The following is a 24259-nucleotide window of genomic DNA, read 5'->3' as shown; positions in this document are numbered from 1 at the left end:
TGTACTTTGCACAGTAGCAATGCTGCAGTTTTTACGGACAACAGCAGGTAGTTATTTTCTATGAGTTAGCTCTGTCAGCAAGGTACATTCTGCCTTCCTTTGTTTGATCTCAAAGTTTTTTTTCAAAAGCAGAGATATAGAAAGTAATAAGGATTTAAGTTGAACCTTCTCTGAAAAGTGTTACTGATAAAACACTGAAAAGCAAAAAAATTTTATCATCAGACAGCTTTTTACCTACCAAGATCTTGATCTTGGCTATTATTTTAAAGCTGCTGAGAAAGGGCACAGTTAGAGTGTACTAGCTAAATGCCAAAATTTCTTTTCTTTTGCTAGTGAACTGGAAAAATAATAGCATTTTAAACCCAGCAACTGAAATAAATTTGCATCAAAACTTTTAGAGGGATGGACAGCTAAAAGAACTATACTATTAGGACTTTCATGTTAAACATTTTTGACCTGATTTTTCTTAAGCAAGGGACTGTTCATTCTAGACACAACCCCTAGACATGTTAGTAAAATGCCCTTCCTCATACCACCATGCACACCATAATTGTACAAATGTGCACACCATTTATCCTGGGAATAATTTTGCTTCAAGTGCCAAATATGTGGAAAGGCCTTCCAATGTAGAAAAATTGTCCAAATTAGCTATTGAGTGAAAAGTAGTTTGGTACAGCAAAAAGTGGGGATTAAAATTTATTGCACACAGTCCCTGCAAGAATAATCTCCAGTGTGCTATAGAAATAGATCCAATTAGCTGAATAACTGGAATGAGGCTCTCTATCACTTTTCCAAGTATTTTTTCTTGGGCACAAAAATTCTCCAAAATATATCCTACTGCAGTCTGTGTATGTATGTGAATGATTACATTCTGAAAAATGTTAATATTCTCTCCATAATATGCTTTCATACATATTTCAACTTGATTATCAGCTATATAAAGCATAGAATGTTTCTAAAAAATGGACTCTGAGAAAAAGAAGACTGCAACTGAGAAGTGGTTGGAAAAAGCAACTTTATCTCCTTGCACTGCTGTCTCTGTCCACTTAGTAGCTTAATGTATATCATGTTTAAATGCCCAGTGGACTTTTCATTGTCATATGCAGTAGGAATCAATTTCTTATTTGCTATTGAAAATAAATATCAGATTCATTAGGTGTGAAATCTTGTGTTATTTGATAAAAACTGAACTTGTTTCCTCTTAAGTTTGTTTAATAATTTTTCATTTACCTTGCAATAAAATAAATTCATTTCCTGCTCCATTTTTCCACATTCTGAGTGTGTTGTCTAGTATTTTACTGACAATTCTTTTTGCTAGTTAACTACATATTATACATTTTCAGAACAAATTGTCTTTACTTTCGCAGTGGGCTGTGCATATAAACTATATTTTTTCTCTCTTGTCAGTAGGAACAAACAGTTATAGGGGATGCAAGAAAAATATTCAACAAAGCTGTATCAAACTTTGTTCTATATTTTAAAGAGGATTTTTTTTCAAAACCAAACAGATGTACTTTACTAGACATCACCGTTTAAACACCTAATGATACATGACTGGGCTCACCAAAATCAACCATATTAAAAAAGTAAAGTATGTTTGACAGAAATTACCTTTGCTTACAAAAGGTTATTACATACAATCTGCATATTTTGGGGCCAAGAAGTGTCTCCTCCCTAGAGGACTTTTACAAATGAAGAAGAGATTAAAAACCTGATGAATTATTGACCATGTCTCCAACACTCTAAGTGCACCACAGGCATTTCTATGGGTCTTTAAGCATTAGCTCAGGTTTCCAGTTTCTCAATGGACATAAAACTCCATCCCTTGGTGTCATCAAGTTAAAGCAAACAAATCAACAACCACAAAGTCTGTAGCCTTCACCACGAGGTCGAAGGAACCATCAGTGCCAAAAGCAATGTTACAGAGGATGAGGAAGTAGACAACACATGTAAGGTGGATTGAGCACTTGTTACTTTCCCTCCTGAAATGAAAAGCAAAATAATTAGGGAACAAATTATGAAAATGGTTCTCAGTACATTTAGATCCTAGATTTTGCCCAAAAATATGTCTTCTATTACCCTCAGCAAAAGCCTAACTTTTAGGCAATGGATTACCTTGTGAGAACTGCAGTTGGTCACAAAAAAGGTTCCCTATATAGATAGGATTTTATGATGATATCTACAGCAACTCATATGCTGGATCCCTATATTCAGTCTGCAAATGAATAGGGAATTCCAAAAGGGTATGTGGTTTTGTATTTTAATCCTCAAAAAAGAACTAGACTGCTGAAGCAGCCCTGAGTCACAGTCACAGTCACAAATCCTCCCAGAACAAGGAATGAAAGCTAGCCCTTGATCTCAGTGTTCGTCCAGAGGAAAAAGTGGTATTTTGCCCAGTAGTCCAGTGATGATTTTAGATCACAGCAGTCCCTTAAAAGGCCATGCTAAGGGGACTTGTGCTCTGGGCAGGTAGTGGTAACAGATCACAGGACAGGTAGGGAACCAGATGGGGTTGTCCTAAGAGAAACTAATGTCATATGTATAGTCTAATAAAAGATATTACGATAGAAGGAATGAAAGACTGTGGCCTAGAGTTATGGCTCAAAAGATATACGACAAATATTCCAAGAAGCAGGGATTAGTGTCTTCTGAAATCTGATCATAGCACTGTGGTCTGTGACTAATTAGAGCTGAAATTTCAGTTCTAGATTGAAGTTTCAGGCTCACATCTTTTGGATAGTACTCCTTAAGGACTAAAAAGCAATGTTTATCAGGACTTTAAAGTGCTGGCAGAAAGTTAGAATTAAGATGTCTTGTTATGTTTGGGCAAATAACAATGCTATTTTCTGGTTGTTCTTGCCAGTAATCCTCCCATTCCCTTACCTGTGTAATACTTTAAATTCTTTCAGCATATTTCAGTAACAGAGCAGATAGAAGCTAGGCACCATAATTTACTTCATGATAATACTTTAATACTGTAATAAATTAATAAAGTAATAAAGTAACAATTATTCAAGGGAGTCATTGGTGCCTACAGAGAAATTGAGCTTGTTCTAAAGCAGGCACATACATAAGGCTCAGCTATGGAAATATATGCCATTTTAGATGTGTTAGTACACCTCTGGATGGTGGTCCGGAATGTCATGTGTTTTGTCTAAGTCCCATATCATATCTGCCAAATCTGTGCAAATGTTTGGGGTACTGTAGAACATCTGAGGTATCCTTCTGTGCCTGTGTCTGAATGTTTAGATTCAGAAGATCAGATGAACTACTATGAATCCACTGTTGGTCTCTGTGGATTACATCTCACCTGACTACATTGCTCTTTGAGAACTACTGCACATCTAAACATCTATAGTGCAGTTAGGTTTTCAGATGGTAACTAAAAAAGGAAATGTTCCCTATAAATCTTCCGCTTTGTTCATGGTTGCCTCAGATGTTCTTGAGAATCTAAAATGATGCTAGATACCTTTGTTTCAGCATAGAACTGAAGACTCAGATTATTTTATCTAATAGCTAAAGAATTGTGAGAACATTCTTTTACAGGTAGAGCATAACAGAGTTAATGAGCATTGCTGTTATCACCACTCTTCCAAATACAATTGTAACCTTACCTGAAAAAGATGGAACTCTGATCTGGGGACTTGCAGTGCCATCCCCTCCTTCACTGACTGCACAGACCTCAATGATGTAGACACCAACATCAGGAAGAAGTACCACTGCAGAGGTTTTCTGTGTTTCTATAACTTGACTGTTACTCTGGCCTTCTTGCCGAAATAATACCTATCATCAATAAAGTAGAGAGTGGTCATAGTGCACATTCAAGCTACATACCAGACATTTTGTGTAGATAGCACAGGCACTACAACATTAACTGTTTCATGCTTTCATGAAGGATTTTTTGACACTATCATCTGCTTTTATTCTTCCCTTTCTGCAATGGTTTCAAAAGAGTAATAGCAAAGTATACAGGCAAATAATACATGTGAAAGCACATTGATTATGATCCAGAGCAAAGATAGATTTGCCCTCTCCAGCATTAGGTGTCGCACAATTTTATCTCCAAAATTTCTTCAAAATGCATTTTGAGTTCCATTCAATTCAAATTCTTATCCCCAAATTCATGGTGATATTCACATTTTGGCTCTAGAATCCAACCTCAAATGTAAAGAAAATGCCTCGAATAATGTCCTTCCTGTGTTTACTAGAGCTGGCTGAGTCAACGGAGAATAGCTCAGATCTGTCTTTACATGTTCTGTGAAATTCTGTATAAGCTTATGGCATGTGGGAAGAAAGTGAGTACATAGCTGTCTGTTTGGTGTTTCTGCGTAAGAGCTTCTGTTCCCAGAAAATATTGAAAAGGTCAGAGATGTGTGAAAAACTAAAGCAGTCAACTGAACTATTTCAGAATATCAACTATTCTGATAAAGTGTAGAACAGTTTCTGGTTTATGTGAATCATTTTGCACTTTCTTGGTGATACTTCCTGGTGTATCAGAGGGGATATCAGATTGTAGCCGATAGAAATGATTGTATATAGGCTTCAAAAAAACTAAATCCCACACCTCTGTAAAACACTGAAGTCATTCTGTCTTTAGTTTAAAATATTGAAGTGAATTCTACAGCTTTTAATGTACTGCTATATAAGTGTTAATCTGGATTTTATTCTACAAAACTTCAAAACTTTAAATGCCAGATGACTGTTGAACATCACCAACATGATCACAAAACAAACTGAAGTATTTGTATTTCTCCTCCATAAAAATATTAATTTTAATGTAATTTTAGGATGGCTCATTCTTCTGCATTTCTCTAAATCCTACTGCAAACAGAGTTGAATTGAAGTGTTATTATGAATTTCATTGCAGGCTGGTCTGGTTAATAGCCACTTCTGACTCAAACATGATGAAATGATCCCCTCAGATAGAGCTTACTCAGTTTATAATCAGTATTTGAAAATCACAATACAAAAATATGTTGGGAGATTTCACTCTTTTTAATTTTATTTATTGCTTTTCATGGTGAAAATGTACAGAATGCTTCACTTACACAGAGAAACAAGAAAGGGGAAAAAAAGCCAACAAAAAAGAGGAGTAGTTGTTTGGAAGAGAGAAAGGTGGGCAAAGAAGGGGAAGCACTGACCTTGTATCCCATTACATCAGATTCATTAGCTAGAGGTCTGACTGGCTCCCATCCAAGAGACACATGTGAGCCATCCTGTATCCACATAATATTGCTTGGTGCTTGGCTGGGAGCTGAGGAGAAAAAAATGACATGTACATAAATATATTTTTATAGGTTTTTTTAAAATTAAAAAAGTATTTCAATCTTTCATTACATTTACAACTGATTGTGTTAGCAGGCTCCCAACTCTCAACAATTCTTTTTTGCACCAGAATTGTAATTTAGTAGTTTGTGCTGTATTTATTCAGCCCACCCCATAAACTTCACAAAGTTTATGAACCTGAATTCTTTTCTCTCCCTTCTTTGTAAAAATTGTCTTGTTTTCTAGGAAAATAACCTTTGTTATGAATGCAAAGTCATATGAATTAATGTCTAAATATCAAAGCAAAGCCATGAATCAAAATATACATGATTCCCAGTTATTCTACATTCTTATTAAATGAAAACCCAAGAGGACAGAGGTTACTTTCTGAGTTCCTTTGAGCAGCAGTACTGAGATTACTTACGGGACTTCTTGGTTGCTGCATGGACAGCAGTGCTAGGTGGTCCATACCCTGCAGCGTTGTATGCTCTCACTGTTAGGTGATATAATGTGTTTCCTTCTAATCCTGTCAGCAGGATGGATGACTCATTTCCCTGAGTTTTGACCTTTTCTGCTGCTTCTTCCTGCTCCATGTCCTTCCAGTAACCAACCTGCCAACAGGTGACCAAATGAAGGATTAATACAGCACCTGGCAAGCTCATGCTTCCAGATGCTTATACGTGTTATCCTGTGGAGGGACATTTTGCCATTTCATGATCATCAGGCCCTTTTACAACATATGGGATTTGCAGACTAACCACAAACCATGCAGTGCTCACTTCTCTAAGATGGCAAGATTTGGAATATCATGGTATGACCTGAAGCACATTGAATAGCTGTGTACTGGCATGAGAAGATTTTACTACACGACAGAAGAGCTGAGGGTGAACTTTGGCAGGGAGAACTCATTGTTGGAGAACATTCAAGGAGAGCTCATCCTCTGGTAGGTTACCAGAATATGTACTTTCACCTTGGAAAGCTCTGACCTCATCAGTTAAGAAGTGTTGAGAGCAAAATTCCCTTCTTGGCCTGACTCAACTCAGAACCACAAGATATCTTATCAATGCAATGAATAGGAAATGACAGAACACCAAAGGAAATCTTTCAATCATCTGAAAAACCTTATCTGAAGAAAAATAAGGAAATAGATTCAGTCAGTTCTTGGGTATAAGCAGGTTTCTGGTAAATGCAGTTTTGATTGTAAGCTTCTGCCCCCCCTTTTCAGGCATAAAATGCCTAAATGACCTTTGGAAGTTCTAAATTCTTATTTATGGTATCTTCAGTTTATAATAACCTCGAAGAGGTTATAATGCTGAGCTGAGAATTTGACCAGCTTCTTTCCTCAGGGACTAAGTATTTGGAGGTCATAACTCATAACTGGAAAAAAGCAGTACTGTTTATTTTTAATGTATCTAGGTGACCTACACACGTAAGGTAATTCTCATGGGGTCCTATTTTCCCTAAGAGGAGATGCCACTACTGTGCCATTCAAAAACCTATACTCAGCTAATGCTGAGCTGAGAATTTGACCAGCTTCTTTCCTCAGGGACTAAGTATTTGGAGGTCATAACTCATAACTGGAAAAAAGCAGTACTGTTTATTTTTAATGTATCTAGGTGACCTACACACGTAAGGTAATTCTCATGGGGTCCTATTTTCCCTAAGAGGAGATGCCACTACTGTGCCATTCAAAAACCTATACTCAGCTGTGCTAGTTTGGGCTGGGGTAGAATTAAACTTTCTTCACATAGTACAGGGGGTTATAATGCTGAGCTGAGAATTTGACCAGCTTCTTTCCTCAGGGACTAAGTATTTGGAGGTCATAACTCATAACTGGAAAAAAGCAGTACTGTTTATTTTTAATGTATCTAGGTGACCTACACACGTAAGGTAATTCTCATGGGGTCCTATTTTCCCTAAGAGGAGATGCCACTACTGTGCCATTCAAAAACCTATACTCAGCTGTGCTAGTTTGGGCTGGGGTAGAATTAAACTTTCTTCACACTGGTTAGTACAGGGCTGTGTTTTGCATTTGTGCTGAACACAGGGTTGATAATATGGAGATGCTTTTGTTATTGCTGAGCAGTGTTTGCACAGAGACAAGCACAAAGCCTTTTCTGCTTTCCATACTGCCATGCTGGCAAGGAAGTTGGAGGTGCATGGGAGACTGGGAGGAGACATAGCCAGGACAGGTGACCCCAGCCGACCAAAGGGATGTTCCAGACACCATGGAGTTAGACTCAGCATCTAAAGCTGGGGGAAGAAGGTGGAAGCAGGGGACATTTGGAGTGATGGCATTTGTCTTCCCAAGTAACCGTTTTTCATGATGGAGCCCTGTTCTCTTGGAGGTTGCTGAACACCTCCTGCCCATGGGAAGCAGTGAATTAATTCCTTGCTCTGCTTTGCTTGCTTATGTGCCTTTTGACTTCCCCTATTAAACTGTCTTTATCTCAGCCCACAAGTTTTCTGGCTTTTAATCTTTTGTTTCTTTCCCCCATCCTACTGGTGGGGGAGGAGCTGAGTGGCTTGGTTGCTGGCTAGGTTTAAACCATGACAAGCTAACTGTTATTCATTTTGAGACTTACATTTATTCCACATTTTGACCTTTTCTGTAACGTTGGTTATTTTTTAATAAGTTTTTCATATTATATCTGGATAACTTTTCCTCTGAGACAAAGGTCACAGACAGTACAACACTCTTGTTAATGTATCCCAAAAAATGACAAACCAAAAAAATGAAGGGGTTCACAGGAAAATAAGACCAATAAGTACAATTCTGACCTTTTATAATTGCACTAGGACTGTCATAAAAAAATCTAAAAATGCATGGTTGGAAAAAAATATATTTGACAACCTGTCTTCACTTGAGTAAAGTGGCTCTGTTAACTTTAATCCAGGGTATATCAGTTTGTGCCAAAGTCCAGTCTTTCAATTGTAAAATTAAGGCAAATGTCTTTTTATGTGTGTGTGGTTGCATTATCTCATCTTAACATGCTGTTGCTTTAATTTTTAGAATATTTACACCTCAGTTCACAAATCTAGGTGCAGTCACAACCTGTTGCTGAAGAAATTTTGATTCACTGAGGAATTTTGATAGCTGAATGCTTGACCAAACCTATTGACATCTGAACACCTTGTCACATCTTTCTTGAAAAGGAAAAAGAATCAATAACCATTTATTCACACACTAGCATAGAACCTCCAATGCTTATCATCTCTTTGGCAGTCAGACTCCTTTCATTTCACTTCTGATACATCTTTACAAACTTGACACTACAGCCATGAGAACTGAACAGTATTAAGCACTGTATGAACAGGTTGTGAGAGTGACCCTGTGTCCTGGAAACCATGTCATCCAGATAGTGATGTCTGCTGAGTACCCAAGAGGAAGGAAAGTCAGGAAGGAAGATCAGGAAGGAAAAGTGACTTGACCAAGGTTACACAGGTGGACAGTAGCAGAGGTGGAAATGCAAGTGAAGTAGTGAAGTCCCTGTTCTAGAAAGCTGGGAGGAAAATTATAAATAACTCAACAGATCTCATTGTTTATTCACAGGACACACCATATCTCATGTTAATGCAGTGTTCAAGGCAATAGATAGCCCTCAGGTTTTGCATTGAAGCTTTTTTGATTTTAATATAAAGAAGTTGTGAAAACCTGATTTTCCAAATACTGGTGTTAGGGTTACATAACTATAATAATCTGATGAGTGTGGAAAAATGGCAGGAGCATAACTTGCCCCATTTGATATTTTTCATGTGTTTGGAATTGCTGACCACCACTGATTATATGGCATTATCAGTTTGGATACTATTTGTATTTTGTATGTGTCCAGTCTGCAAAAATAATCATGACACATTCCCTATCAGTTCTGCTGCACCACATGGCAAAGGTGTATTCTTGAATGAAAGAATATACTGTATTAAGCACCAAAAGCACAAAATGCAACTAGGCAATGTTTCTATGTCAGTTTCCTCTGTGCTTTAAAGTCCTTATGTATTCCATGATTTTAAAATTTCCCTTAAAGTTTTGCCAGGTAAGTTTGTTTTGGTATTTTGTGGTTCTTTTATTTTTGTGGGGTTTTGTGGGGGTTTATATTCTTTCATGGTAACACATGCATCTATCTGTTGATGGCCAAAGGAACTAAAAGAAGACATGGTTATAAAACACCAGAGAATTCCAATGATTGCTGACTGAAGTAGATAGTGCAGGAACTTAGATTGATTTGAACTGAAATGAAGATACTGCTGACATTTGAAAGTGCTGGACATATATCTTAAAACAGAGGGTTTACATATTTACACTTCTTTGTGCATGTTCATTCTTTAAAAGAAATCTTGTTATTTTCTGTAACTTTAATTTATACTTTTCAGAAGGGATTTACCACATGGAGCAGGTTTTCATTAATGATAACTTTGAATATTGATAATAGCATGAAGCATAAATCACAAAAGAGTAGCTCATATTTGAAAAATAAAAGAAAAAGTGGGGAAGAAAGAATTTGGTATGTTTGATGCATTCTTGTTTGTGAGGTTTTAAATTTTTGCTGGACTTTCTGTTGCCTTTCATTTAACCAAAGAATAGCAAGCTTTGATATCCATTCCAAGAAACCCATTATATGAGCTGGAGAGAATGCAAATAACTGAATAGAGGAGATACAGGAACATGCAACCTGCTTCGCCATGATCATGGGTTAAGTGGCAGTTATAAGTAAATCTTCATGCTAAAAATTTGCTTCTGTCTAAAATTTTTCAACCTCTGATAGTTAGAGACTACTTCCTTGAAATTTCAGGTTATAAGGTATCCTAGGCAATATTACTCTTTTTCCCAAGTTGGTTTCAAGGGTGTGGGTTCTTTGGCATAAATTAATCTGACCTTATTGCATCCACTCTTCACTATATTCGGTAAAGTCATTGTCTGGATACTCTTTCTGTTGATCACAGAAAATTAACACTGCAAATTAGACCTGTCAAGTAAGAGCCTAAATTGGTAGGATGAATTTAAGTGGATAAAACACACCAACTTTCCTGAGCTTTCTGAGTATTTATAAACATAAACAGCACTGTCATAATTGAAAATGGACTGGAAGAGATCTCAGAGAATAGAAAGTGCTAGAGGAGAAGGTGTGGTAGGCTGAAAGAACTGCTTCTAGCCCTGAAAAAAATCCACACTACTATTTGGATTTGCTAAAAACTATTTTAATTAGCATTATCAGAAAACCTCTAAGTTCCTTGAACTGGCACATGGAAGCCATGCAAATGTTGGTGCAATGGCAGAAGTGAGCACTTAGGACAGGAGAATAGGTGGCTTTTTTATTATTTCAAGATATTGGTGTTACTGTCCTTCAGAACAAGATGGCAGGTTCCTGCAAAAAGGTCAATCAACCTTAGTTCCTTCCCTCTCATGAAAATAATTGCTGACTGAAAAGAAGAAACAAAACACTGTTCAGGTACTCCTATGGTCTGGAGCAGCTTGCATCCTTCACCTCTTTCCTCAGATACTCCCTTCTTCCACGTGGTCTTGCAGACCCGTAGGATGGAAAGTGATATTGTACCTCAACCTTGAGGACCATCATCAAATACCTAGTCTAATTTTCTTATGAAAAATCTAATTATCTAAGTTTCTGATTGTAAGTAATAAAACCCCCAGACAGTTCATCATTCATTGGTAATTATAACAAACAATTCATGATGCGGACGTTGCTAAAGGTATTGCTCTCTTGACACCCTCATGAGGGATCTAGGATGTGATCCATACTTAAAGGCCATGAGAAACAGTAGCACTGCTCTGTTATAAACTTCTGCTTTTGGTCTTCAGGATTTTAGAGGGTTTTGAATCAGAATATGAGTGAATTTGTAGGCAAAATTGACTCGTATATAAAACCATCCAGTTGCTAATTTTGTGTTTGGGAAAATTCATTTATGCCAAAAGTGAAGTCTGGTAAATTGATATTCAGGCTAGGGAACCACCAGTTCCTCTTTCTTTCTGTCTTGCTTTACCAGGCTGTGGTATAAACATCCATATGCTCTACTTCACTAAATTAAAAACAAAATAAAGTTCCAGTACCATGTAAACAAAATTTCTCTTCCATTGTAAAAATAAAGTACACTTAAGAAACAGCAAAATATTGAGTATTTCTCTTTGAAAAGATATAATATAGTACAAACAAATTATGTTAAGCAATCCTCTCTGAAAATGACATTCAGGAGATTTTAATTTTTAACCCTTTTTTTTTTTGTTTCAAGTTGATCCTTTGATTATGTTAGTCAAACTCCTATCCCTTTGAGGAATTCCACTGGAAAAGACATGAGCTTTATGATCTGTACTTAAGTATTAGCCTTGTCTTTCTGGAAAAGGAAAAAAAAATCGCTTCTTTCCGAAAGTAATTCTTTCTGTTTTCCTTACTTACCTGTAGTCAGTGACAAAGAAAATATTGCCTAGGGTTCAAATAGATTTTATAACCTTCAGCTTATGGATTCCAAACAATAAGTTTGAACAATACACTATATTTTTCTAGAAGGCTGACAAAGTTTTCGGGCCACTTCTACATTATCAGTCTGTAGCTGGCATGTATTTACTAAGGTCAGGCAGACAGCTGACAAACCTGTACTGAAGTCAGGAATAATATGTGCTTTGGAAGATGCAAATGAGTACAGCAAACCTTGCATAAAACTCATGTGACATAACACTGCCTTTCAAGGATGACAATGTGAAATTGGACAAGTCACTTTGCCTTTCATTACTTCTTAGTACAAAGTGCAAACAGGGCTGGAGTGAAAGTGGGTCACTGTGAACTTGTCCATATGGAGTAAATATTCTGTCATCTTTGTTGATTACACCCCAAACATTCAACTGTTAAGGAAATAGCTGCCCCTTTTATAATGCTTTTGCTAAAAGGCCAGAAATGTGAAGACTGTGTAAGGTGGTTGTCACTGCTGTGGTGGCTGCAGGCAGAATATGAATTGAGCCATGAAAACAAAGTGGCTAGTTTGATTGTTTTGCATTCAGTTTGAATTGAAGGCAACATTTTGCTTGTGGTCCACAATAATTCTCTTATTAGGAAATAATTGTTGGAAAAAAGATTAATAATTCATTTTTTTATCAAAGTCACTGGATTTCTGTACGTTATCTATTTGCTATTTGTGTATTAAGGGAGTACTACAGGCTTTCTTTTACCCTTATGATGAACTTTCAGAATCAGTTTTGAAATTTAAAAAATGTTCACAGAAACTGAAGAAAGTGAATCATATGAAAAGCATAAAGCTGTTCTGTACTTTCGGGGTTGGGGTTATTTTTGGGAGGGGGATTTTAGCCCCACTGTCGTGCTATACAGACTCCTTTCCTTTTTGCACTGAGGAGATGCTTTGAAGAGAGACTGACAGTTGTGTTAGCAAAATCTGGATTGAGAGCATGGATTTAGTGTTCCTAAGTGAACAATCTAGTGCACTGACTCACCGTACTGATCCTCGAAGTCATTATCTCATTTTTGATGAAATACTTCCCAAAAATGGAATGGAAAAGATCTAGCAATACTGTCCTCAGATTGTGTTCTATTTTGCCAAATTATGCAGGAGAGCAACATTTACTTTACTGTTTATTGAATAAGTGCCTCTCTGATTATAACTATTCCTGGGAATGAAGACAGGCAAGAGAAAACTACTCCCTGAAAGATTTGTCTGTCAGAAAGCAGGCAGAGAAATTCTTGCTAAATGAACAGAGGGAAAAGGTGGGGTGGGGAGTGGGGGGTGTTGGGAGCAAAAAGAATCCTCCTCTTCCTAGATCAAAGTAGTCTCTTAGAAGCCTCCTCTAATTCCTTCATGGAAGGAGCAGTCAAGTATTTTTATCTTTTGGGTTTTTGTAACATCAACTGCACGTCCCTGGCTTGAAATATTTACTCTGTAATCTTCATGCTAGAATACTAAAATTGGCATACAGCAGAGTAAGGAGCCAAATTATTAATAAGGTTCACTGTTATAACTCTTGTTGTATCAATAAGCATTTTCAAATTCATTCTTGAGAAATCCATGAGAATTATAGAGCAAGCAAACATTACTGTTTGTGTCAGAGTATGCTAAACTCCAAAGGTCTAAACACTTTCCAAGTGAGGAAAACCACCTCTGATTCAAAGAAAGCCCAACGCCCTACCTGTAACAGCCATCTATTGCTAGGACATATCTGCAGAGCTAAGGGAAATATTATGGGACAAACAGGTAAATGCAAAATACATTCAAGTTTTGAAATAGTGTTTAATTTTAGAAAAAAAATCTACTTTTCATTTTAAAACATGTAAAGCAAAATTAATAGAACATTTTGAAAATGACGATAAGAGTGAAAATAGCAGGTGTAATTTAAAAGATGTTAAGATATCTGAGAAAGAATAACAAAACAGCCACCTTTCTGAAGAGAATAAAGACAGAGTGCAGCAAGTAAGTTACTTCAGATGATAAAAGTCTGGCCTCAAGACTGAAGTCGGGTTTGTAGCAAGTGGAACACTTTGACATGGAGAGGGTTAGCATTTGCAAGGTGAATATCATCTCTATCAAGTACATTTTTTTTCCTCTTATAGATAGAAGGTCTCAAGGTAAGACGGTCAGATATCACTTCCGCTGCATGAAGCAAGCCATGTGCAAAGGGATAAAACATGTTTGACAAAAGGAAGGAGTGGGAGCAAAGAACAATGAAAGAGAATGGACAGAGGGTTTGCAGAGTTCAGCATGGAGATGTAGATGGAAAAGACACCTGGACAAATATAAGACATGAGGGGACATGCCATAGTGACAGCCTGTTTGGACTGTGCTGGATAGTAATGCAGATATTGGTATCTGAGGTATCAAGAGGCTACAGCAAAAATGTAAAAAAATGCTAACTGGCTGTGTCTAAATGGGGTAAATGTGCTGTCCTGGCCATGGCTGCCCAGTCTGAGGCTGAGCTGGAGAACGTGTTGGCTCTAGTGCTGCCAGGACACTTTTGTTTCCTTCCAAAGGCCATCAGTGATGATCACCAGATCCTGGGTTTGTCTGGATATGCTGCTAGTAGGTCAGAAGATATCTTTAGACACCCATAAGATTGGTGTCTACCACAGACCTACATGTTTTCCCTGTTTTCAGTGTTACTGTAGAGAACCAGGAAAGAGTCAGCACTCTAAAGGGCTAAAGCAGATCAAACAACCTGCATCCCAAAATCAGTAAAGTGGATTTAGCTGGACTATTTAATGAGGATCATCACAGCCTGATCCACAAGGTCAGGATGAGCTGTGGCAGCCCCAAAGGATAGATAGGTTTAGTACTAGATCTGATCTGTTCCCAGAGGCTTGGATTGTAAACTCCCAACTATATCCAAAAGGTCTGTTGCAAGGGCTGGTTCTCTTTCCCAAGTCAGGAAGGGTTGTCTCTAAGCAGAGCTTTATTTATGGACTGTATAGCTGCTACTTCCCCTCCTGACATCCCACCGTTATGGTCTGCCCAGCAGATGTCCCTCAGCTACTGTGGGATGAGAGCACAGGGATGCAGAGGCTCTCTCTGCTTTCTCTGTGTTGATTGCTGTCAGTAAATAACAAGTTTGAACTGGTTGCTTCGAGCTGGAAACAGTCAATACCTAATTTTCCCCAGCCTGTGAACGATGCATGCTGGGTCACTTGCAGTTCTTTCAGCTCTTTTTGAAGTGACAAAGAGATGTTATAAGAACTGGTGTTGAATAGTTTTCAAACACAAATAAATAAAAGATGTTCTGGTGCTACAGCTGTGACCGTTGTTCTACAGCTAGTCTTATGTATTCTAAACCGAGCATAATCTCTATTGAAGTTTCACTATGGCACATGATAACAGAACGCAATGCTAGCAAAAGCAACAAGACTTCTCATTATGATATTCTGTGTTCATACCTCAAATCCCTGTGGTCTTCCTAGACTTTCTTTAATATGTTTCCACGCAACAAGAATCTCTGATACAGACAAACTCGTAGCTTTGACATCGATGGGAGCAGCAGTGGGTTCTGTATTAAGAAAAATTGAAACAATAAACCTCCACTGTAACAGCTTGTATTTATCAAAAACACTCCATCTGAAACTGTCATTTACTTCCTTTATTCTACCTTAATACTCACAAGAAGGTATGACACTGAGAGGAACATGAAAAACTGAACAAGATGAAGAGATTATTATTGTTGTATTTCTTTATTTGTGTCATGCTACATCAATATCTCATCACTGATGATAGGTGCAGCAAACTGTGAAAGAATCTCGTCTGTGTTTTTTCAAAAAAAACTTTAATATTTGTATATGTGTCCCCTGCCTCTGCACACCCCTTTAATAGCCCTAACTTCAGCAGTAAATGGAGCATTCATTCTATTTGTGGCTTTTTAGTGCCATTCTGTCAGCTCAGGATGAGCAATACATTGCTGGGGTGCTCAGTCAGTCCTGCCCTGGGGTGATACTGAGTAAGAAGTGATAGCCAGTGCTGTAGTGAAAAGCTACGTAAAAGAAATTTTTAAGGACTATATTATTATGTCCTTGAAGTCACAGGCACCAGTGTTTGGGATGTGCCACCTTCTCTCTACTGTGCAGCATTTTACTGTTTTAGGCCTGGGATGCACATTTTTATAAAGAAGGCACTGAGACCTAGGGTTTGTCCCCCTGGTTACTCGTGTTGTTACTGTTGGCCCTATGTCCATGTTTCTATCTCCGTGCTATTCTTAGGACACTTAGCAGTCCTGACCTCCTGATTATTTGAAGCAGACAACCCTTCCTGCCCTTCAGCCAGGGCAGGTGTCCTTTGGCACTGGGGTATGGCCAGGGTGCTCACTGGAACCATGGGGCTGTAGGATGCTTTATAAACCACACATGCTCAATGGTGTTGCCACAGGCATGTTTGGCTTTGCACTCTCACATCATTGAACACTTCATAGAGGTCTGACTTCTTTCAGTGGTTGGGAAGTTGGGTAAAAAGTCCCTAGAGACTTGCCACGACAGTACATTGAGCATACCACCAACCGTTTGTATCACCAGTTAGTGCACTGGGAATGACAAGTGTCCAAAAACTCTCACAAATGAAACTGAGACATGAGTTAAAGAAATATTTTGGATCTTCTGCTTTATTACCTAAATATTACTGAAAATTTGCTTAAGACATACAGTGGAGACAAGACTTGAACACAGACTGAAATGCACAGTAGTGGCATTTTTCCACCTTTCTGGTGTAGTTCACTTGCTCAGCAAAAAGGGGAATTCACATTCCCCTACAGTCTCACAGCCTGCAATTTCTGCCTTGGCCTAATGTTCCTCATTACATTTCTAATGTGTTGATCTGCTCCTGAAGGGCAGGCAGAGGTCCTGGCTTTTATGTTATAGGGAGACACATCAAAGAGCTTTCTGAAAAATGTTTTTTTTTGAGACTCATTTAACAGGGTTACAGTTACCGAACAGCCTAAGATAAAATTATCTATTTATTTTCTCAGTGATCAAACTGCCTAATATGTAAGATAACTAATATCAGTCTTGACTCATTATCTACCCTTTCTCTGATCACGGTCCTGGCTTTTATGTTATAGGGAGACACATCAAAGAGCTTTCTGAAAAATGTTTTTTTTTGAGACTCATTTAACAGGGTTACAGTTACCGAACAGCCTAAGATAAAATTATCTATTTATTTTCTCAGTGATCAAACTGCCTAATATGTAAGATAACTAATATCAGTCTTGACTCATTATCTACCCTTTCTCTGATCACACTGAAGGCATTGGCACAGCTTTCACCTTTTCTCTGACATGGCTTGTACAAAGTTTTCATCCTTTTTCATGCCAGATTTTTAATGTTTCCAGCTCTTTTTTGATCTCCTTTTTTATTTACTTCTGAAGAAAAGAAGCATTTCTGATGTCATGCAAAATGTTGCTTGCCAGTGAGTATCACTAATAAGTATAAAATATGTATGAACTATTCAGGTAACAAAGAATAAAAAAAATATCTCCAGGAATAAGGGAAATGATCTTTTGAATTCAGTACTGAAAGAATTGTGCTATGAAGAAATATATTCCTCATAATATGATTTTCTGTTCAATAGTTACATCCTGCTTTCTATTTTATGTACTACTAAGATTTGTGTGGTAAAAGCTATTTTCTAGTTTTTGCATTACTGAAGCAATTACCTTGTCAGAAAAGATTGCAGTGGGATAAATAATTTGAGATGTACAAAAAACATTGGTTGCCAGTCTTTACATTTTCTATAAATGTGGGTATAATTTCTTTTTCATAGCATTCACTAGCAGTGGTTTATATATTGTTTGGAATAGAAATACAGAGTATTTTCTGATATTTTTAAAAATTGTTTTCAACAAATGGAGCAGAAATAGTTTGGGATTTTTTATGTGAATAAAATGTATTCCTTACATATTCAGAAATAACTCACTGCAGTTTCACTTGTATTAGACATTGAGAATGGAAGTGTTCAGCAGAAGAACAGAAATTATATATTTGGAAATGAGATATATTATGACTGTCTGAAAGTTTTTGGAGACTAAATAGCATTTTTTATTGATTCAGATAAGATGAGGACCATATAATTTCTTATGATATAATACAGTCTGTGGTTCACTCCAATGTCATGCTTTATTCTCTGTATCTAAAACTAATGATAAGTTTGACAGGTTCATTAGCTTTTTCTGTTATGGTCACTGATGTTATAATCATATTATTTTCTTCATATCTTGCCATTATGCTAAACCTATAGGTGTCTGCCAAAGTGCCTAAGGTCATACTTCTTGGAAAAAGGACCAATACCTTTAATAGTCCCTTTAATATTCCCTGTTTGAATTAAAGAAGCAGCATGGTAAAGTCTCATAAGGCTGTGTGCACTGTCAATGAAACATTGTCTTTCCATGTGCTGCAAACACACTCTAAGTCAACATGATCAATATGTAGGTCTTTGGGATGGCTGCAATAAGGATATGGATTTACACTAATTGCATTGATCTAATGTTCAGAGAGGGAACCCTGAATTTTGCTATGGAAAATAAATAACGAACAATTAATTATTAATTCTTACTGTGTTTTCCATAGTTATAATTGCAAATGGATCTGTTTTTCTGAGATAGTAATTCTTGAAAGATTTCCACATGATCTAACGTAAAAAGTGTGTGCGAGAGCCTATTCAAGTTTATGTTTTAACTCTCCTGTGGAACAGAGCCTCAGTCAGAACTCCTCAACCACTCAATATCTGTTCAGTTCTCATTTTGCCTCCAAAAAGGATTTTTACATAGTACTCTAATTCAAAGTCTGATCCCTTATTTGAAGCTAAAAACCTCAGTACGGGTAATTGCACTATGACTGCAGGCAGTTTGATATAGTTGAGATTTTGGGATTTCAGCAAGGACCCGTTTCTGTGATGATGTCCCTCTGTGTAAAAATCCACAAGAGACCTATCAGAAGGAAAATCAGGACAAGTCAACCCTCTTGTGTCAACCTGTAGGTAAAGAAAGTGGTAACATTTTTTCCCTCGCTAGAAATAGCTATACGGACTATCTTCCAAATTAAGGCACTTTCAGCAAACATTATCCATTCCTGAAAAAAGCCAAGAGATGGTCTGCTGAGCTCCTCCTCTCAGCCTGTTTGATGTGTGTCCTGAGTTTGGGGACTCCACCAGGTCTGTGGTGACATGGCTGCCTTCAGGATATAAAACTTGCTCCAAAACCTTGTTCTAGAAAGAGAAAAATATATCTAATTTCCAAAACACCAGAAATGTGATTACTCTTTCCTGGACAGGCCCTTGGATTTCTCACTTCTCATCAAGTCCTTTTTATTTTCACTTTCTCTCTGACTAGTGTCTTTGCAGAGGACTTTAAAACAGCGAAAAATTAGAAGGAAAAGAGCAAGCAGTGAAGACCTCTGCCCTGTACCTTTTTTTTAAAGTGCTGAAACACTTGTCAGGTAGAACATTTGAAGCCTGCTCCTGTAATGATGCTCTCCTGCATACTTGCTCACAGTATACGTTGTGCTGTGGCTCTCCCTTTCCCATGGAATAACACAGATTTATTACACAGCAAAGGGTCACCTTGGAATACTGAGCTGCCTTATTCCATGAAGGCTTTACCAGAGCAGTGTTGCCATCTTCACGAATACAAATGGTTCTTTTCCACCAAGTGATGTGGCAGCCAGAGTCATCCTCGGGATGTGACGAGGAGATGTGCCCATTATACTGATTGCACATCTGCTTTCCCATGGGGGCTAGAGGCATTGATCGGAGGAGTGCTTAATAAACTCTTACATGTCAGGATTGTGATTTCATTCTTTAAAAAATTACTGGAGACAGCTCTAGATGAACTTTTACAGGACCTCTCCAGAGGGATCCTCTCAGAGAAACAGGAAATAACCCACTGTAGTTTACAGGTAATCTGCCAATTTATTAGTTTTCAGGTTCACCTAAACCCCAAGTAGCTCAGCTTTAGCTATGAAATGAACCATAGGACTTCGCTTCATGAATGTAAGATTTTAATTAAAGACATAGAAGTTGTATTTAAAAGTGTGTAATTGCACATTCTTACCTGCAAATGAAAAGAAAAGGGTAATTTATTTATCTAAATTAGCACTCTGGGCAACAAGTAAGAGAAGATGGGCCTAACCAGAGCAATTCTTCACTCTGCAGTGTCTTGCTTAATATCACATCCACTAGCTGGCCTGATGCAAACTAAACGTTAAGGAGAAACAAAATTGTAAAGGCTGCTCTATGGTCCTCTGCCTTTCAGATAACTGAGACCTTTGGATCTCCATTGGCTCAAAGCAAGAACAAAAGCTCTGTGCAGTATCATTGCATCTTGAATGTATTATGGAAGTGCATCTGGGGCCCCTTGGGAGGTCTTAAACAGCTTGTCTGAGTGTCTTCAGGCTTTACCTTGTATTGCTTAGGGCTCTCTATTTCATATATTGAAGTTTTTAGTAGTATTCGGTACTCTATCAAAATTATAGAGCTTTCAATTGTTGTGGAGATAATTCCATCAGGTGCCTGAAGGAGACGATAGATACTGAAAGGAACAGAACTGATCCTGTATCAACCATTGTGGCAATCATTAAAAAGAAATCCATTTATAAAAGACATAACTCATCTTGAAACCAGTTGGGTTCCATCTTTCTCCCAGAAGCTTAATTCTATTCTATTATTTCTATTTCCTTTTATATTCTCATCTAGTTATGTATTGGACTCTGATTCATATTTATTCTTGAGCTTTTAGGCTGCATCTATACTTGAAAACTAAGTGGAGACAGAGGCAAGGCACCGGCCTGAGCATGACGTTACATCATTAGCATGAACCGTGGTGAAGTACTGACTCTGGGTAACTACTGCTGCCCCAAAATGTGATAGTTGTGTCACAATGATGCCCTAATGCAAATTTAAAGATTTGAGTCTTTCTTGCATGTAGGTTCTACCTATTAGGTTCCCATTTTGTAATGGATCAGCTTGTTACCATTCCTTCTGTACTTGACCTAGCACTTATATGTCATTACTTTTCCTCTAGTTCACATTTTTTTCTGTATGTTGGTGAGACCCTTCCCTGTATTTCATAACCAGCTCTTCTATTAACATTATGAATATTAAATATATATGATCTAAGACTGATCCTTAAGTAATTCTGCCAGCAGCCTTCGAAGCCTTTTGCAAGTCAGGTGGTAAACGTATTTTTCTGCACTTACATAGAATTTTTTTTTTTCTTGAATGTTTAGCTAAAATCTATTTTTGCCAACTGTTCATTGTCTTTATTATCTTGGGATGAGAAAGATCTTGCCTCAGGATTTTGACCTTTGGGACTAGCTCTCACCATTCATGGCAGTCACAAATAGAAAAACAGATTAAATTTCATTTATGGTACATTTCAATAGCAAATTCTGTGTTAATTTGGAAAGGGTTGAATTTCTGAGCACTTGACAATATCAGAAATTTTCGCTACATATTAAAAAATTTACAGACTTTCTTATTAGCTATCCTGTCTATGCCATCTTTATTAAAAAAAAATTATAAAGTATTTCATTATTGTTGGTCCATTCCTTCATTGTCTTTAATGGCAATACCTTATTTACTTCACTTTTTCCTGCCTTATGTACTTTCCTAACTTACAAAAAAAATAACCTTAATTTTTGTCTATACTTGTGTCATTTTTATAATTTTCATTATTTGCATTTTATCATATATACTTTTTACTTATTCTGAATATCTTTTAGTGGGTATATCTCTAGATTTAATGTGCTGTCTTAGAAAAGTACAATTTTTTGCAGTATAAACATCAAATAGATTTTACAACCTTGGCTCAGAGACAAACCAAAATGCATTAATTTCTAATCTCAACTGTTAATTCCAGTTTATAAAAATATTTCCTGCTATGTTCCATTGTTATTTGCTATGATCAGCTTTTCTATAGATCTTCTGGTTCCAGCCAGGACAGGGTTAACATTTGCAGCAGCACACTAGCACCCTGGAGTTATTCTATACCACCTCAGGCCATGCAGAGGGGACTGAAGGAGTGGGGTATACCCTGGTTCTGGTGCTGGTTTGGTTGGTGTGTGCGGACTGGCACCATCAGGTTCCATATGGAGAGAGGTCATCTGTCTGGAGGATTTCAGTGAAAACACTAAATTGGGGAATACCACTCCTAAACCAGGACAGCCTGATTTGGTGCCCAAAGTGGGGCTGTGTTTCCACCCCTGGGGCAATCAGTTCCAGGTGTATTGGACACCCCTCCAGGTGAAAGCAAACTGGCCTGCACTCTGCTGCCAAAGGAATGGAGAAAAATGCACTGGCTGATGGTGGCGCCACTTTGCTGCCTTTGACTTCAGTTCATACTGAAGTTCCAGCATGTCTGGAACAGCAGCACCCAGATCTGGCATGACTTCATTCCGGCCACGATAGTCTACTGTCAGGCTCCACTCTCGATTGGACTTACGCACTAGCCATAAAGGATTATGAAAGGGTGACCTAGACTTGTTGACAGCTCCCTGGCTCTCCAGGTCACGAATTATCTTATGGATGGGAAACATTGTGTCTCGGGTGGTGCAGTATTGCCAACAGTGTACTGTTGTGGTAGCAATTAGGACCTGCTGTTCTTCAACCATCAACAGTTCCACAGCAGAAGGGTCTTCTGAGAGACCAGGCAAGGTATTCAGTTGTTTACTTTCCCCTTTCTCTGCAGCAACTATCCCAAAAGCCCAATGATGCCCTTTTGGATCCCTGATATATCCTCTCCTGAGGTAATCTAAGCCAAGGATGCACGAAGCCTCTGGACAATGGGTTGTTTTCGCCATTTGTTCCCAGTTAGGTTCACTTCAGCTTCCAGTACTGTCAACTGTTGGGATTCCCCTGTTACCCTAGAAATACTGACAGATTCTGCCCCACTATCACTTGATGACATCAGGGTACACTGTATGCCAGTGTCAACTAAAGCCTTAAATTCTTGTGGGTCTGATAAGCCAGGCCATTAGATCCACAGACCAATAGATTGTCTCTTTCTTCCACCTGGATGGAGGCAGGGTTCCCCTAGTCCTGGCCATGGTACGTGTTGCTTATTGCTTGTAAATATGAACTAGATGTCCCTTCAAGAGGATTGGAAGGATCACCAGCCCTGCCATTGTGTCTGAGAACTTGCCCACTGGAAACGGGAGCAGCAGCTATCCTTGAAAAATTTCCTGCAGTGGTTGTTCTTCCTTTCAGCTCTCATACCCATGCTGCTAGAGCAGAGGTGGGTTTTCCATCCCACTTCTTCATGTCTTCCTCATGGTTGCACAGGAAAACCCACAGGGTACCCCATGGTGTGCACTTTCTCTCTTGAGCAGGGGGACACTTGCTCCTAATAGTAGAGACTCTGATCTGCACTGGCAGGACACAGAACATTTCCTCTCATCGTCCTCTTTGAATTGCTGTTTCTCCAGAGGTGAAACACAGGCCCATAGGGAGAAAGGGGAGACATTTTCTTCTTATTGCCTGAGCTGGATAATCAGATCATCCACTGTATGTTCTTCTTTCCATGTCGTCACTGCCAATGAGTTAGCACATGTTGACGGTGCTTGCCATAGAAACTTCTGCCACATGTATCGTGTACACAGGATTTATAGAGGCCTTCTCACAATTAATGTACCACTTTAATAGGGTCCTGTAGTTGCTCAGGGGTGGATTCCCAAACCATTGGAGAAAAGAAGTGCTCCAAATACTGGCCCATATCCTCCCACATTCCATGCCACTCATGACTCTCCACCCTCAGGGTAGGTCTCTGAACAACTCTCCTAAAAATGTTTATTGTAACCCTAAACATGGTTTGGACTACACCGAGGAGACTTGGCAGACATAGCACCAAGAGCACACTTTCCTTAACATCCAAAGAAAATTCAAAATTCTCAAGAGATGTTGTAATAAGCCTGAAGGAGGAAAAGGGGGTGAAAAGCTGGGGAAAATCATTCTCCTCTGCTCTTCCCATGGAGTAGGCACGATTATCAACGAATTCCCAGAGGAGGCCCCCAAGGTAAGAGCAGGAGGGCAACACAGAATACACAGACCAAATGACCCTCATTGTGCTTGATGTTATCCTGTCAAATGTTGGTATCACACAGAAGAACAACAAACCAATCCTCAAACCCCTCCCTGCTCTGAAAAAGAGCACCTCGAGAAGCACGTTGTTCAGATACCTGAGTACATACAGAATGAGGTACCACAACCACGTGAACAGACTAAACAACATTGTGACCAGTGGCTCTGGACATAATACAGCAACTGCTTATAGCATGTTAGTTTCCAACCTGCTCTGGTCAGATCTATTGTTACCTCCACCCTTTGAGCCCCACGCTGAGCACCAAATAAGACTGTCATTGTTTAGGAATGGTATTCCCCAATCTAGGGTTTCTGCTGAAACCCCCCAGACCATGCGCAGCTCGCTCATTCCCTCACCCTCTCCTCCTGCAGTAGGATGGAGGGAATTGGAACAAAAGGTGAAGATCACGCGTTGAGATAAGAACAATTCACTAAGAAACAGCAA

At 38.4% G+C, this 24259-nt stretch overlaps 1 protein-coding gene across 1 annotated transcript in view; it reads right to left on the bottom strand.

The window, feature by feature from the left end:
* Positions 1–1123: 1123 nt before the first annotated feature.
* The window catches only part of CNTN5 (contactin 5), a gene marked incomplete at its 5' end in the record, with an annotated part of 69023 nt that continues 45887 nt past the window's right edge, over positions 1124–24259 (bottom strand). The window contains 5 exons of the mRNA XM_009084546.1: positions 1124–1982; positions 3615–3783; positions 5142–5254; positions 5690–5876; positions 15144–15253. Of these exons, the coding sequence (XP_009082794.1) occupies positions 1879–1982; positions 3615–3783; positions 5142–5254; positions 5690–5876; positions 15144–15253 (683 nt within the window). The remainder of the gene's footprint in view (positions 1983–3614; positions 3784–5141; positions 5255–5689; positions 5877–15143; positions 15254–24259) is intronic.

This window comes from Acanthisitta chloris, unplaced genomic scaffold (genome assembly GCF_000695815.1).
Source record: "Acanthisitta chloris isolate BGI_N310 unplaced genomic scaffold, ASM69581v1 scaffold3631, whole genome shotgun sequence".
Lineage (NCBI taxonomy): Eukaryota > Metazoa > Chordata > Aves > Passeriformes > Acanthisittidae > Acanthisitta > Acanthisitta chloris.
Note: the sequence above shows the minus strand (reverse complement) of the source record. Positions and strands in the feature narration are given on the sequence as shown.